The 17,662-nt window shown below is 33.0% G+C and overlaps 1 protein-coding gene across 1 annotated transcript; it reads right to left on the minus strand.

Annotated features, from left to right (window-relative positions):
• Positions 1-13,390: 13,390 nt before the first annotated feature.
• On the minus strand, positions 13,391-17,317 carry LOC114263702 (putative receptor-like protein kinase At3g47110). Its single transcript, XM_028204293.2, has 2 exons — positions 14,336-17,317; positions 13,391-13,999 (listed from the first exon to the last, which is right to left on the minus strand). Exons 1-2 carry the CDS (start codon positions 17,043-17,045, stop codon positions 13,611-13,613), a joined length of 3,099 nt encoding a protein of 1,032 aa, XP_028060094.2. The 5' UTR covers positions 17,046-17,317; the 3' UTR covers positions 13,391-13,610.
• Between the last annotated feature and the right edge of the window lie 345 nt (positions 17,318-17,662).

Here is a 17,662-nt window from a genome sequence, read left to right on the forward strand (position 1 = left end):
TTTTTGACTATCTGTTCAAATTTATATCAATCTGTTTAAATTTATGTCTATTTGTTCAAATTATTTTAACTATCTGTTCAAATTTATATCCATCTGTTTAAATTTTTTCTATCTATCTATCTAAATTTTATCTGTGTAAATTTTCTATCGGTTCAAATTTTTTTACTATGTATTCAAATTTATATTTATTTATTTAAATTTTTTTTATTTGTCCAAATTTTATCTATGTAAATTTTTGTGTTAAATTTTTTTAGCTATCTGTTGAAATTCTTATCCTAATTTTTTTATCTCGTGAAATTGACCAAGCCATTTTTTTCCTATATGTCCATTTCTTATCTGTGCAAATTACATATGTATATACATTCATACATACATATCTGTCTCTTTCCTATTTATGCAAATTACATGCATATATTCATTCATACATGCATATATATATATATATATATATATATATCTACTGGCATTTCTCTTATTGTTAAGAATGAAACCGATGTTGCCCTTGGCAGTGAATCAATCCAAGCAAGTTGATGGAAAAAAAAATAATGAAACAGAGAAGAGATATGCTTGGTAGCCTGAAAAAAGTATTTCTTTGCTCCATTTTGTGTCAAAATATTATATGACCATGGGTTTAAGGATAGATAGATGGGGAATGGAGTTGATGAGCCCGATATTTTTATACAGAGATCTATGAAGTATGGATACTTTGACAAATATGTCGTACCCGTATCAAGTACTTTCTGGCGTGTGTACTTTTATATACGTACCGGATACACGAAATACGTATTCAAATTTTTTCTTCTTGGCGTAACCAGACGTACCTAATACATACCTAAGCCGTACCGTACTTCAATCGAAATAATATTTTCTTCTACTACAGAAATAAAATACTTTTTACTAGACTTCTTATTAAAAAAGTACATTTTTTTTGCATACATACATTTATTTAGGTCACATCAATCAACATCTACTCTCTACTTTTCTACCCACTTTCTCTATTTTTTTACACATATTTTTTATAAAAAATCAAAAAATACACTTCTTTAAAACATCACAAACCATCCCTAGCCTCTTTGATTCAAGGACAACTTTTGAGTGACCTGCATGGTAAAAGTCAACGTTGTGCACCTATACTGGACAACGGTTACGTAGTATATTAGAAGTGTTATGATTGATCTAAGAGGTAGGGTTTATGATTTTGTGTGTATTATGATTGGTGAGAAATTCGGTTACGTGACATCTTAACAGCGCCAAATGATTTTTCCTTATATAGTGGCTTATACAGTGGCTCCTAAAAATTTTTTAAATATTTTTTTATTTTTTTTACATTAAAGGTACTATGGTTGAATAGGTAAACTTAATATTAAATGAGTTAAAAATTTTAGTCTGATTTTATAATTTAAATATTCTTTTCAAGTCTAAAAGTATTCCATGGCCACTCCTACTCCACCAACACACTGCCATTATTACCATCAACCCATTACCTTTATCACTAATATAATTTTAGTATATCAACTTTAAAATTATAATTAAATATAAAAATAATAAATTTTAAAACTAATTTTATGGAAAATTTATTTTTTGTGATGAAATCATTTGGTCCAAATAAATGGAGGATTAGGAAAGGAATGGATATGTCTCTCGCAATCCTTTGACTGCAAATTTGCAATCTTGACTATAAAATTAGTGACCGAGCTGAATAACGTCTGCATTCGTTTACGAGAAATTTTTGTATGCCAATAGGATATCATACGTCACTATCTTTTACCAATCACCAAAGGCGGAGCCAATGTAGGACTAGGCAGGTCACGTGTCCCCTTGGATTTTTCATATTTACACTATTTCCGTTATATATGAAGTTTATATCTGAGTTGCCCTTTATAAAATTAAAATAGTGTTGCATCCTTAAATCGTGTAATATTCTTTTGTATTTTAAAGTTTATAAAAGTGCTCCATTATATATATATATATATATATTGTTCATTCTTTTATACTGTAAACTGGAAAGTTAATGGTAAGAACTGAATTAACTGAACATTTCATTCTTATTATGGGATTTGTTTACAGTTTTGGGTAAATTATCAATAGGTCCTAATAGTTATATTTAAGAGTAATACTAGAGATCCCAAAAATTTTACCAAATGTCTCATATGGGTGTGAGACCCACACAATGTGGGTCTCATGTGGGTCCCACACCCATGTGAGACATTTGGTGGAATTTTTGGGGTCTCTAGCAATTTTATCGATTTAATTCCCGTCAAGTCCTATTAAAAATAAGTCCAAATAAAATAATTGCTAAAAATAATTTTTTGTGACGATGTTCTTGTATATGTCGCTAACAATTGACAATTAGTGACTTTCTGTTACGATTTTTATAAATTGTACCTAAAATTTACAATTGTTGACGTTTTTTTGTGACGAATTTTTCAAATTGTCGCTAAAAATTAAAAATTAGTGACTTTTTGTGTGACGATTTTTTTAAATTATCGCTAAAACTTATAATTAGTGACATTTTTGTGACAAAATTTTTTAAACTGTCACTAAAACTTAACAATTAGTGACTTCTTTAATAGTGTTTGATGAAAAATATCGTTAATTATCATAGGATCTATTAGACAATAAATTCAACTATTATGACCTATACGTAAGTCTCCTATTAGTTTATTGTTTTTCTCCATTGTGGGATTTTTTGTTGAGTATAGTGTTGAATTTGTTAATCACAAATTCAGTTGGGTTGTAGATTGTAGATTTCTAAGCTATATTGATGTAATTCTCACGATAATTGTAACATTGAATCTCAACCATGGATCCAAAAAAAGAGTAAATTTAATAGCAACTCATTGTTGTTTATTGTGGATTTTTTTTTTCTTCCTTTCAATGATATGAGTAATATGTGCCCCTTCTATCTTGAATTTTTTACTCTATAGCGATTTCGGTTTTGACCCGACCTTTGTTGTATTCCAGACTCGGGTTTCGTGATTTAATTTTGTTATTCATGTCTCTTTCCCTCCTTTCCTCTTTTTATTTGAGTATTGGAATGTCTTGGTCATGTTTGGAACAGGTTGGTTGCTAGTTGGTCTAATTGTTGTTGTCCAGAAAATTGCTTCTTCACTCGAGCGAAGCTTCTTGTGCTCGAACGAGCTTTGAGAGTTCCCAGTATTTTTGCAGGTCTGCAGAGATACTGGGAGGGTAATGTTCTTCGCTCAAGCGAAGCTTATTGCGCTCGAGCGACGGTGTGTGTCTGAAAAACTTCTGAAGGTATGTATTCTGCGCTCGAGCGAGGCCACTTATCGTGTCTGGTCGCTTGAGTGACAACTCCTTCGCTCGAGCGAGCCCTCCATATATCAGTTCACAGCAACACTTTCTTCTTCATTTTTTTTTTTTGGATCCATTTTCACTCAAAAACCCTAGACCAGCTCCTTCTCTCTATAAATTCCCTAGGATCTAAGGGTCTCTCTGCCCTACTCCCTTTGATAAAATGGTGGAACACCTCAAAGGCTACCATTACATCCGAATATAGTTTGGTTTCGACATTTTTGAAGTTCCTCCACTTCTCCTTTGGGCTTCTACATTTGAGGTAGGGACTCTCTACACCTTAATATGGGTTTTAACTTGGTTATAGGTTGTTGTGTGAAAATTGTGAGATTTGGGGGTGTTTTGAGCAAACCTAGGGTTTGGATTCAAGATTAAAAAAAGGGGTTTATATGTAGGTGTTATATAAATGATTATGGGGTTTGGATATGAGGTTATCTTGTGTTAAAATAGTTGATTTTGGCCTTTAGGTTAATATTTGGAAAATGAGGGGCTTTGCCCTAAAATGTCTTGAATAATTATTTTATATAAATAATGAAATTGGTATGGAAAATGTGAAATTGGGAGGATATGTAGATGAATGGTGTTATTGGAATTGTTTAATCACTCACCTATGAGAATTTGATAATTTATCTGTTATAGAGATTGTATATCTGTTTAGAAATATATGTTTTTGGCTATCGGTGGAGGATAGTCATGATTGTTGTAGATGTTGCATGTGGATTAGGCAAATTGAAACTAATCTTTTGTGGATTGTCATTGAAGATGACTATGCTTTATATACATTGTATATGTATGATTGCTTGGGAGGAGAAATGGGATATACTCCAGTGTTTGGGAGGAGATAGGAGATGGACTCTATTAAAATTAAGTTGGCCGGAGTGTCCAGGGTGAAAGTCTCAAAAACCATTTGTATACATGGGTGCCGATTCCCGCGAACGAAATTTTCGTAAAATGGCAAATGGACGTGAATGTATTTGCATGGTGATTTTATATGTTGGAAACTTATGAGGTGTAACCTCTATTGATGGGTTAAATACAGTGGATATATCTATTGAACCAAAATGAATGAATTTAGATACGAATTCGGCATAACATGGTTTTGGAAAGAATTATAAAGATTTCGTCATAGGACAATGAACATGTGCATCATACTTATATCTTATTAATTCTCATATATTGTGTTATTATGTTTCTACTAGGTTTTAGCTCACCCTACTTGGGAACCATTTTCAAGTGTTGGGGACATGCCTCCACCAAGGCAATAGCGTAGAGGGACTTTTGTGGAGCAAGAGCTTCTTTGTTTTGTCTTATTCTTTTGTATAGCCACGGTCTTAAATTGTATTGAGCTAGGCTCATATTTGTGTAACCAAGCCACGACTTGGAAAGATGTAAGTCGATAGGGCATATAACTATATGTTTTGTGTCAATCCTCTCAACATTGTAATATATGCTGTATATTCAGGGTGAACATTTGTGAATGTATATAGCATGTGTTAACTTTTGTAAAGGAACTCTAATGAATGACTGCACCTTATTTCAGTTACTCTTCCGTTTATGAGTTGGATTTATTATATTATTTTTTGGGGCATTACAAACTCTGTCACTGCCAATCACAAATGTATATGCCCCTATTGTTCTCCAAACACCTAACATAAATATAATGGACCCTACTGTCAAAATCAATCACAATAGTGGAAGATACCACATGACATATACCATATCCGCATACAAAAATTACTCATACATTACACTTTACACAAAATCCCATTTTACACTCTATTGTGCTAGCGGTGGTTTCTTTCCTGGGTTGATTCGTTTGGGAATAAAATCAATTTGTGCCAAAAGATTTACTTTTCAAAAAAAAAATAATCCTAAAAGGATATTTTATCGAGTAAATTAATGATAAATCCAATTAAGAAGTGTATAAGGCATTAGGTCCAGTAAATATTTTTTGTTGATGAGAGGTTCACCCTTTATGAAATAGTTTGGTGAAAAGCCCTTTTGTTAGTTTTGAAAGACATTTTGTTTCTAATTTTACCCCTTAATGTATCTATTGACTGTTTTGACTATATGTTCAAATTTATATCTCTCTGTTTAAATTTTTTTTATCTATCCAAATTTTATTTATGTAAATTTTTTGGGGTTTAATTTTTTTGGCTATCTGTTGAAATTCTTATCCTAATTTTTCCTATATGTTGTAATTGGCAAAGCCATTATTTCATATATGTCCATTTCTTATCTGTGCAAATTGCATACGTAGATACATTCATCCATACCTATCTGTCTATTTTGTATCTATGCAAATTACATACATACATGCATATATATCTCTATATCTACTGGCGTTTCTCTTATTTGTGCAAATTACAGGCATACACTCGTACATATATATCCATATCCATTATTGAGAGACTGAGACTAAGACTGAGACTGAAAGAGAAAGAGTAGATTAGTGAGGTCTAATTAAAAGTTAAAAATCAACTACAAAATAAATAAATAAATCTCATATCTGATCTAAAACTAATGTAATAGAATTATATATATCAAAAACAAAACTAGAGATGAGAGCTATTCAAGGGTTGTTGACTTTTATTCTCTCAATTTGATATGAATCTAAGAATCTAAAGTAAAATAATCTAGTTCTAGTACTACTATTGAAGTAAAAAGTCCACTCTCATATGGAAGAGCCTGAAGTGGCTGTGGATTCACTGCTTCCATCACCAATGGAAGGAAAAAAAATAATACAAAAGCTTCAACAATCAAAATGAAAACCCTAGTTTTCTAAACTTGAACTCTCTATTGAAACCATAATTAGACGAATTTTGGTTCCTAAAACTCTAACCCTAGATTGAATTGTAATGGAAATGGTGTTAGAGAGCTCGAGCAAAGAGCAGATGATGAACAACACGAAGAAGAACAAGAAGACAAAGGGTTGAGAAAAAGTAGGCCCAAAAATAGAAAAGAAGCCATGTTCTGTACGTGGTGTGTGTTTGGATTGGTGGTGCCAGGATTGGTCTAACCGAACTTTGACAACTACACACACGAAGACACCTCGAGGAGTCGCCGCTGCCAGAGCAATGGAAGAGAAAAAGAGATAAAGAGATCGTCAAACGCTAGTCTAGATCGCTCAGGGATCTATGGATCGACTCAGATCTCGGCCTACGGACATCAAATCTACACCAAAACATGGCCGCCGCCACCGCCATATCTCGAGGCATCGACTAGGGATTCACAATCGAAACTAAGAGAGAAAAAGTGAAAGGGAGAGAAAGAAAGTCTGGACGAGGAGAACGAGAGAGAATGAGGTGCTACGGCGATGCTGCGATAGAGGATGTATGGGTGTGGTTGTCACGACCCAAACCCGGTACCCAGAGGTCCGGCATTACAACAAGACAATAATGAATTCATAACAAATTAATAATGCAGTAGAATAAAATAAAAGGGTACCCAAATATTTACTTTATTAAAACATGCATTGGAGCTTTTATTTAGTTACATTGCCAAAGTTAGACTATGGCCAAGTTTGGGAAGACTAAAAAAGTGTACTTTTTGTCTTTTTGGACTAAAAAATTGAGGTTGAAAATATGGATGTTTGGGTTAACTTTTTGACTTTTTATTGAAAAATGTGTAATAAAAAATTGTAAAAATTGATTTGTAGGGAAAAATTTGAATTGGGAGTTGTGCAGCCGTAATTGTTGACTTTTGGTAAATAATGTTAACTTTTTAGCTTTTTGAGTAACTTTTTGACTTTTTGACTTTTTTGGATCTTCCCAAACTTGCCCTATGATTACACGGTGCCTTGTACCTACCCCATGCACTGATCCTGACACGTCACCTGAAAGTGGTTAACAGCTATAAGTACACGTCACCTTAATATTAATCCCTACTTTCCTCCTTCATCTCCACTGAACTCCCTTCTTGTTGTTTTCTTACTCCATTTCCAAGCCAACCACTCTTATATATAGGAGTATCAAAACCATGGTTTCACTTCAAAACCAAGGCCTCACCAAAACCACGGTCTCAAAACCAAGGTCTCACCCGAAACCATGGCCTCAAATCCATGGCCTAACCAAAACTAAGGTCATATCAAAACCAAGGCTTCCAAAACTAAGACCTTCCCAAAACCAAGGCAAAGTTTATGGTTAATTATTCTATGGTCCAAATACTAAACTAATTGTATTACCATCTTTTTGGTAAGACACAATGCCCCATAATTTTTAATTAAATTACAGTTTAGTACACACAACTACAATAGATTAATTAAAATATGTTAGGGTGTCACATTCTCCCCTCCTAAATAGAATTTTGTCCCCAAACTTGTCGTACCTTAATTTTCGAAAAGACGCGAATATCAGGCTCACATTTGATTCTCAGTTTCCCACGTAGTTTCCCTTGACACGATAATTTCGCCATAAGATTTTTACAAGGGGCAAGTCTTGTTTCTGATCACAATGGTCGAGGATCTGTACCGGTTGCTTTTCATATAAGAGATCTCTTTGAACTTCTAGGTCTTTGTGATCAATAATATGTTCTAAATCGTGAAGGTATCACCGAAGCATTGAAACATAAAATACATTGTGACCATTGGAAAATTTTGATGGTAGTTGTGGATGTAAAAGGCTGGGCCTCACATAATTTTAGTATATTTTTTTTTTCCATGTTCTGGAGATTCACCTTAAAAAATATCGGGTTCCCAACCTTGTTTCACTGAGTTCTGAGATTGCAATTGAAGTGTGTTTGAATCTAAACACAAATATGCACAATTTTTTTTTTTTTTCTTTTATTTTTCTTTTCGTTTTCTTTTTCTCCACTGAAGTGTCGAGCGCCTCTCTCTTTTTTTCTTCTCCACCCTTTTCTTCTTCTTCTTCTTCTCCCGAAGCATCGAGCGTTGTGTCTCCGCAAATTCCACAATCGCAGCGCGGCGGCTGACGATACAACTGCCCTCGATTTTCTCTCATCGGCTTCTTATTTGTCTTCTTTGTCCTCTTCATCTTCTTTCTTCTCTTCTTAAAGAGAGCTTGGAAGGGAAACGGCAGAGTGAAAATCTGCCTCAATCTACCAAATTGCCAAACTCAGTCCATTACAGTTCAAATTTTCCTCTGATATGGCATCCTCTCGTCCTCTTACCCTTTTCCCTGACCTCAACCAAACTCTAGATAAGGTACCTGATACTAGCTCCTCAGAGCCTGCTCAAAGTACCCCTACCACTGTTCTCAATCCTCCAGCAATGTTTCTTGACCAACTACTGGCAACCCAGTTTGGCATTGATGCCAACTCCCACACACTGAAATTGTGTGTGAAGGCCTTCACTGCAATGTCTAATTTGTGTCGTCAGTTACAAAGTAGAACGAACGAAGTGCAGCGACTAAGTGCACAACTCTCCCTTTTCCAACGTATGTACATGATGCTCGATGGAAGATCAGTCAGTTGAAGAAGTAGAACAATGAGTTGAAACGACGAGCAACGACTACAGCCAGATCAATAGCCCTCTGGTGTCCCTCGTTCGATGGCCAACGGGGGGTGATTTCCTTCGAAAATCTTACAAATTCTGAGGCAGGGCCTTCCAGGAGTTCCTAGAACGAACTTTGAGACGAAGCGATCGGTAAGAGAGGCGAGCAGTGAAACCATCTGTAAGTGAGGTCAACCTGACCGTTGCTACCGAACTCTCACACATCCCTGGAAGTTGAAACAGGAGCAAGGATCCTCTAGAGTGATTTTTTCCTAAAGTTTCCTAGAGTGCTACATTGTGTGGTTGAGATTTACTGGTAAGTCACATCAATTTTTCTGATGTGACTTGCCAGTAAATCTCAACCACACAATATAACACTCTAGGAAACTTTAGAGAAATTTCACTCTAGAGGATCCTTGGTGGTTGAAACAGACCCTCTTTTTGTTTTTTTCTTTTTTTTTTTTGTATTTTAATTTTTTTTTCCTCTATTTTTTTTCTTTTTTGTACTTCTACGTATTTTTGTATTTTTTTGTATTTTTGTTTGGAAGTTGAGCACCTATGTGTAGCTTTAACTCCTTTTTTTTTGTAAATCTTTGATCAGGGTTTCACCCTAAATGAGAAGAGTTTCATTTTGCACATCATGGTGTGAATGGCTCAGTACTTGAGCATGGAAACATTTTTTTTTTTTTTTTTTGGAAATTGAAATTGAAAATAGTTGTATTGAATGAGTTTTGAATTAGATGTTGAGCCTACAACTCAATAAAATACAAAAATAACCTAAACACACCCATTTACACTTGTTGAAAGGACTCGAACCATGAAACAACAAACCACCGTCGGTCAACCGTCCGATCATCACTCAAAGAGTGGTTCAACCTCCTTCAACAATTCTATGTACAATTATTTCTATTGGATCAGCTCTACTAGTCCCGGTATCATTCCTATCAGTAGCCATTACTACATAATAAGAGTTTTAATGAACTCAATCCACAATTTCTATTTGTACATAATAATTTCTAATCATTACATTAATCATTGTTCACGCAAAACATGTTGCACACATTATTCACAAAAACATCCCCTCAACTTTTATTTGCTTTTGGCAAAGTAGCGATTGAAAGGAGACAAAACTTATCCCCTCAGCTTTTTTTCGCTTTTGACAAAGTAGTGATTGAAGGGTACAAACATAATGATTTTAAAAATTAAAAAAAAAAATGAATTTCTACCCATCACCCTGTATCTTACTTCTTAAGTGTGCATGCATGTGTCATATGCTCCAATGATTTTTTTAAAACAAACCATTACTCTAATACTACTTTTGCCATGAACTAAACCCATACTTAGGCCTCGTTTAGCAAGTGACTTTTTTAGCCAAAAAGTTAAAAAGTCATTAAAAAAATTAAAAAGTCAACAGCCTATACAAAAAGTCAAAAATTTTATTTTCTCTCTACTTTTTGCACATCTTTTCGTAAAAAATTAAATAGTCATCTCAAAATATTAAGTTTTTTTATATCATATTTTAGCCAAAAAGTCAAAAAGTTACTAAAAAAGCCTACTCTCAAACGAGACGTTAAAGATTCGGCATTACAACAAGACAATAACTGAAATCATAACAAATTAATAGTGTAGCAGAGTAGAATAAAATGGTACTGATCGATGCCTAAATGTTACATAGTTAATCCCTTAATATACACTTTATTAGTTTGTTTATTTATATTATTTTATACTTTTATGTGATTTTATATGTTTATAGATAATATATTTTAAATATTTTATATTATAAAGTGTACTGTAATTATTGTACACTCAGGAAGATTGTAACCAAAAGGAGAGAAAAGAAAGCGAATTATTGTGCACTTTAAGAAAATTGTAACCAAAAGAAAGTGAAAAGAAACAGAAAAAGGGATGAAACGGAGAGCTCCAGCTCTGAGCTCATCGACACAAAAAAAAAAAACAAACAAACAAACAAAACAACACAAACAAACAAACAAACACAGCTCAACCACCCCCGCACCTTTTTCCTCCATTATATATAAATATATATATATATATATATATATATATATATTATTATTATATATTAAAGCAGAAGCAAAGAAAGGGAAAGTGGAAAAGTTTACTTGGTAAATATCAGAGTGTAGTAATTTTTTTGTCTAAGGATAGAGATGAAATTCTAATTAAATAATTGAGTTAAGTTATATAGTATTTTTAGTTTTGATTTGGTTTGGATATAGTTGTATGATTTTTAGATGTTTTTATACAATAAATGCATGTTTGTTTGGACGAACTAGATAAGGAAGGATTGTAATCTATTGAACTATTAATCCTCAGACACATAGGCTTTGTTTGGTTTAACTCTCAAAACATAATTTTTTATTTTTAAAAAAAAAAATTCAAAATTTTGTTTGGTTGGAATTTTTTTGAATAAAATTTCTAAAATTACTTTCTCTCTCTTATACATCAATCAATCACTTTTTTTTCTCTCATCTCTCCTTCTTAATCACTTTTTCTCTCACACACATTTACTCAACTATAATAAAATATCAAATCATCACAAACTCTCATACTCCAAAACTGTTTTCAAAATATACAACCACACAAACCCAAAAAAAATTCTAAACACTTTTCCCAAGAATTTTTTAAAAACTTTATCTTTCAAAACCAAACCAAATACACCCATAGTCCCTGAACTATTTAGTTAGAAATGATATGTATCACATTTTTGTTTAGTCATTGAATTAAAAGTTAGGAAATGACTATCTTTAAAATTATTTTTATTTTTTTCACAAAACTAATTTTTAAATCTTTTTTAAAAAAATAAAAATTAGTTTTTGAAAACTAAACCAAACATGTTTTAAATATTTGGAGTGAAAAATTATATTTTTACTAGTTAATCCAGATGAGCGCTTATCGAGGGGACTGTCACTAAAAAAATTAAAAAGTCAACAATCTATACCAAAAAGTCAAAGATTCCCTTTTTCTCTCTACTTTTTGCACATCTTTTCGTAAAAATCAAAAAGTCACCCCAAAATATTAGTTTTTTAATATCATATTTTAGCCAAAAAGTCAAAAAGTTACTAAAAAAGTCTATTCTCAAACAAGGCCTTAAAGATTTGGCATTACAACAAGACAATAACTGAAATCATAACAAATTAATAATGTAGCAGAGTAAAATAAAATGGTACTGATCGATGCCTAAATGTTGCACATTTAATCCCTTAATATACACTTTATTAGTTTATTTATTTATTTTATTTTATACTTTTGTGTGATTTTGTATGTTTATACATAAATTAGTATAAATAATACAGACGTGCACTTCAACACAACAGTATTCCCAAATCCACAGATTCCTTCTTGAGAGCCTCCATTGTTACATCCTTAGTTCCCATCTCAGTCTCTTTCATTTTGTGCCACTACAGAAACAAACAAAAAAATACATATAATTTATATGTATTTACATAATGAAGCAGGAGGATTTTTGAATCTTCAACATATTTTTATTTTACTAGGACATTTGGATAACTCAAATTTGTTTAAATTATAAAACAATGACTGAAATGTATTTTCCAAAAAAATGTCTTATGTGTAGATTTTCTACTTTCCCGCTTCTCTCTCTTACTTTTCCCTTTTCTCATCCATCCTTCCAAAATCCAATAAATAATTCCATGAATGATTGTCAGAGATGAAGAGAGAGAGAGAGAGAGAGAGAATATGGTGGTGGTTTGCATTTTGCAACGTATAATATATATATATATATATGGGTAATTTGGTCATTTTTTAGGAGTTTGTCCTTATATATATATATATATATATTTTAAGACGTGGACCTTAGGCAAAAAAAAATTAAATTTGAATTTATGGACCGAGTGCCTAAAAATTTATTATAATCTCTTGTCAAAGTAAAATAAACAAATAAATGATTATATTTTAAAACCATTAAATATGTAATGAAATATTTTCTTTGAAATGGAGAGATCAAGATCCTTTCTTACTATATATGTGGAGATGAAAACTTCATTTTGTATTTTTTTTGCTTAAAAAAAATTTAAAAATTTATTTCATTGCAATAAACCTATTATGATAGTTTTTTCATCAATATATTGCGACAAAAATATTACAACAAATTAAGGTTTAGAGACAAAAATTTTAAGGTTTAGAGACAAAAAAAATTGGAACAAAATCACTTTTTATTTATGAAATATTTTAATTATTAAAAATAGCATTTTTGTCTTTTTAGGAACAAAATTGAACATTTAATGATGAATTATTGTCCCTTTTAGGACCCTTTTTTTTTTGTCTTAGAAGGTTAAAAAATTAAAAAAACACAAAATTGTTTTGTTCTTCAAAATGCATTTATTAGTTACATTTTCAGAATTTTGTCAGTAAAGGTCCTTTTTTTAATACTTTTTGGGATAGTTTTTCAATGACAACTCACATGACAACAAGAATTAATCTTAATGTTTTTTCTAACCAAAAAAATATATATTTTTAGGACGGAAAAATTTAATTCCTAAAAATCTTATACATTATAGTGAAACTATCCCAGAACTAACCAACTTCTGTATGATCACAATTTACAAGTTAAGCCCCACAAAGTAAGTGGAAATTCTAATCACAAAGATCTAGTGAAAGTTTTTGAGTTCACATTAATCAATTTGATCTTGGATTAGATTAGTTCAAACATCGCATCAAAAATCCTAGATCTGAACCAGATTTGAAATCCCAAAAAACTCTAAAACTGATCAGAGTTTGGGCACCATATAAAAAAAAAAATTTACAGCACAAGATATGAACCAATTGGTAGCAGAGAACAAGAACATCAAAATAAGCTACATGTGTGCCTTTAGTTTTGTTCCCTAAACCCAAGAAATATATTTCTAATCTTCTGTAGTTCCATAAGAACATCTCTAGCATTCATTCTCTCATGTGGCAGTTCAACAGAACAAGAAACTCCAATTTGAATGACCAATGCAAGACAGACCTCCAATTTAGAAATGTTGTTTGTGCTACTTTGTTGGGCCCTACTTGGCTCCTCTTCCTCTGCCAATATGATTCGGCGATCAACAATCTGCATTACTTGATCTGAAAGAGACTTTTTTGCATAGATATGGAGGTTAATATTATCAATGAACATGTTATCAGTAGGTCTTTTTCCTGTGAACATTTCCAATAGTAACACTCCAAAGCTATACATGTCACCCTGCGTTGATACCTCTTCACCCATACCATACTCTGCAGTATGAAATAATGAAGAAGAATCCAAATTAGTAAATTCTGGTATGATCTTTCAACTAGCAAATTATTTTTATACCTTCTTTTGGTAAAAGAACTTTAATATTTCAAAATATAAATTACCAATGGATATAACAAGAGTTACATTAATTTGTTGCAGTAGATAAACACCCAACTTGGTGATGTGAAGGATCTATAGCATAACTAGAACGAGGATTAATTTGTACACAAACTTGTCTTAGTTTATAGTTCACCACAAATAAATAATATAAAACAAAATAAAAATAACATTTCTTAATCAATGTAATGGAATGAACAATAAATATAGGCAATTACCTGGGGCAACATATCCAACTGTTCCTCTAATCCCAGTTGAACTTGATTGATGATGATTGGATATACCTGTGGTGGCTGAAAGAATCCTTGTGAGGCCAAAATCACCAACATGGGCACATAAATTATCATCAAGAAGAATATTACTTGGCTTTAAATCGCAATGAACGATAGCCACTTCACAATGATGATGAAGATAATCCAACGCAGTGGCCACATCAATGGCAATGTTTAGCCTTTGAACAAAGGTGAAGTGATTAGGGTCATGTTGCTCTGAAAAACTAATTGGATGTAACCAATTCTCTAAACTCCCATTTTTCATGAACTCAAAGACCAATGCCTTAAAATCATTGCCTTCAAAATCAATGCTTGAGCAAGATGTGATTACCTTGACTAGATTGCGATGGCGAATGTTCTTCAGTGCTTCACATTCTGTTTTAAAACTCTTGATTGCTCCACATTCATGAAGCTTGAGTACTTTCACAGCAACAATTAATTCGCCGAATTTGAGAATCCCTTTATAAACCAATCCATATCTTCCCTCACCAATTAAGTTGGTTGAAGAGAATCCATTGGTTGCGTGAAAAATTTCGCCATAAGAGAGTTGTAAAAGTTGGTTTTGCAAAGGCAGGGTTGAAGAGGCATGTTGTCTGGACCTTCTGGTTCTATAAATAATAGCTGAAGTGCACACTATTAATAGAAAAATAGTGAGAGTAACTACTACAACTATTGCTCTACGCTTGAAAGGTCGTCTCCTTTCCTTCAAGTCTTTAGCAGGACATGCAGGCAATTGTAATACTTTAATTCCTCCACAGAGCTTTTTATTTCCAACAATTGAGAATGCACTAATGTTTCTGAAAACTCCTCCATTTGGAATTTCACCATCAAACATATTGTAAGAAAGATTGAGGTTTTGTAAAAGAGGTAACTCGCTTAAAAAGCTTGGAATTTGTCTTGACAAGTTATTGCGAGAAACATCAAGAACTTGAAGACCTTTTAGTTGTTTGAAGGATTCCGGAATTGTACCTTCGAAAAGGTTACCCATCATGTAGAGGAATTCTAAAACTTGACAATTGCTGAGAGTAGCAGGGATTTCTCCAAACAGTTTGTTTTCTGATATGTTCAATCTTTCAAGATTTTTCAAGTTACCCACTTCTTGTGGTAGGAATCCCCTTAGGTAATTTTGACTCAAGATTAGAATAGTAAGAGAAGAAAGACCAAAGATTTCTTGAGGTATATCTCCAGTGAGGTGATTGTCTTCGAGATAAAATTCCCTTAGATTTGTGCAATCGCCCAAAGAAACTGGTATGCTTCCCTCTATCATATTTATTGATAAGTCAAGAATACCAAGCCGAGTAATGTTTCCAATCAATGATGGAATTTCTCCAGAGATGTTATTTCTGAGAAGTAGCAACTGTTCCAAGTTGGAGAGTTTTCCAATGGAATTAGGAATACTACCAACGAGCATGTTGGTACTTAAATAGAGTGTACGCAAATTTACAAGGTTTCCAATACCAAGAGGTATGCTACCAAATATATAGTTTCCATCTAGAGTTAACCTAGTGATTGTGGTGGAGAGATTTGCAATGGAATCGGGCAATAAACTTTTGAAACCATTTATTGCCATGTCCAACCATTGTAGGTTGGAACAATTAGATAAAGAAGTGAGAAAGTCCATCAACTCATTGCCCTTCCTATCTCCTGTTCCTAGTCTATTAGTGTGACTATTTAGCTTTTGTAGCTCATAAAGGGTTCCAAAATTCATTGGTAGAGGACCAGTAAGAGAATTTTGGCTAGTCTCAATTTCTACAAGTCCCGAAGCATTGGCTATCGAAGAGGGAATAGGCCCATAGAATTGATTGCTTCCGATATGGAAAGCTTGTAGTTTTGGAAGGGTCAAGCCCAAATTGGAGGGAAAGCTTCCATGCAATTGGTTGTCATTTACAGAAAAGTAAGTGATGGATGAGATATTGTAAAGAGATGTAGGAACCATACCGGAAAAATTGTTAAAGCCCAGAATAAGAATTTGCAACTTTGAGAATCGAGCAAGTTCAAATGGAATGCTTCCCTCTAGATTATTGTGCGATAGAGAAAGCCCGACAAGATTGGAAAGGTTTCCAAGCGAAAGTGGGATAGGTCCGGTGAAATGATTTTTAGCAACACTAAATTTAATGAGGTTGGACAAAGAACCCAACTCGGCAGGAATTTTACCTCCTAGATTGTTATCAACTAGGCTGATTACTCTCAAGTCTGAACAATAAGTCAAATTGGCAGGAAATTCACCTTCAAAAGAGTTAATGAAAAGTTGAAGATATTGCAAACGAAACAACTTGCCAATTTCTAGTGGAATTTCACCATGAAAACTATTGTTACTAAGATCAATCATCCTAAGAAAGGTGAGGTTCCCTATGTAAGGAGATAGAGGACCCACCAATCCTAGAGATGGCAGGTTTAGAACGGTCACACGCTGATGTCGACGACCGCATGAGACTCCGTGCCAATTGCAAAAGTGGATAGAATGATTCCATGAGTTGAGGATACCAAGGGGATCTCCTGATATCATGTCTTTGATTGAAAACAGAGCCTGACGGTCTGTTTCATTTGTGAAGGGAAAGGGAAAAGTTTTCGATGAACCAACAGAGATCATAATGAAGAAAAAAATAGAACAGAGAGGTGATATTGTTTGTGTTGAAAACATATCTATTTGTGACATTTGTTGTCAAATGAAAAACACATATGAATGAAAATGGGCTAATGTAATAACACACCCAAGAGAGGCACATGTATGTCACATATTTATGCACACAAGTATATATATATGATTGGGATCCGAAACCAAGTTGTGGCCTGATTGGGCAAAGCTAACATAGGAAGGGTTCCAGTGGACCTTAGTCTGTTTTGCCGTTTGTTTCTTTTGCTTGTTTTTTCACTTTCCGATGTACCCAAAATATATACATATATATATATATATGTATATATATATATGGTGACATTGCCAGTCCAGTGTGAATATGATTACTTCTGTTTTTTCTTCTTTAGATTCGTTTTGGCAGCCCAAAGGAATATTTTATTAAGAGCGGCTTGCTCAGCCTTCTCTAATTCATACCTTTTTCACACAAGGATCCTATTTAATAAATTTTTTTTTTAAGTAATTCACTATGATGTCTAAAGATTTTACAAACCAAACTTTTTCATTCATAAAAGTGAAAATACTGTTGCATAAAAAAAAAAATTAGTCGTAGTGTGAATTGTCACAAAAAAGTCATTCCAAAAATTCAAAAAAAAACTTTTAGTGACAATTTTAAAAAATGTTACTAATTAACACATTTT

Source organism: Camellia sinensis, chromosome 11, assembly GCF_055761805.1.
Source record: "Camellia sinensis isolate YWXY chromosome 11, ASM5576180v1, whole genome shotgun sequence".
Classification (NCBI taxonomy): Eukaryota; Viridiplantae; Streptophyta; class Magnoliopsida; order Ericales; family Theaceae; genus Camellia; species Camellia sinensis.

Coding starts and splice junctions, on each gene's coding strand:
- LOC114263702 (XM_028204293.2), bottom strand. CDS start 17,045: ATGTCACAAATAGATATGTTTTCAACACAAACAATATCACCTCTCTGT. Junction 14,000..14,335: donor AGTTGGATATGTTGCCCCAG/GTAATTGCCTAT, acceptor TTCATACTGCAG/AGTATGGTATGGGTGAAGAG.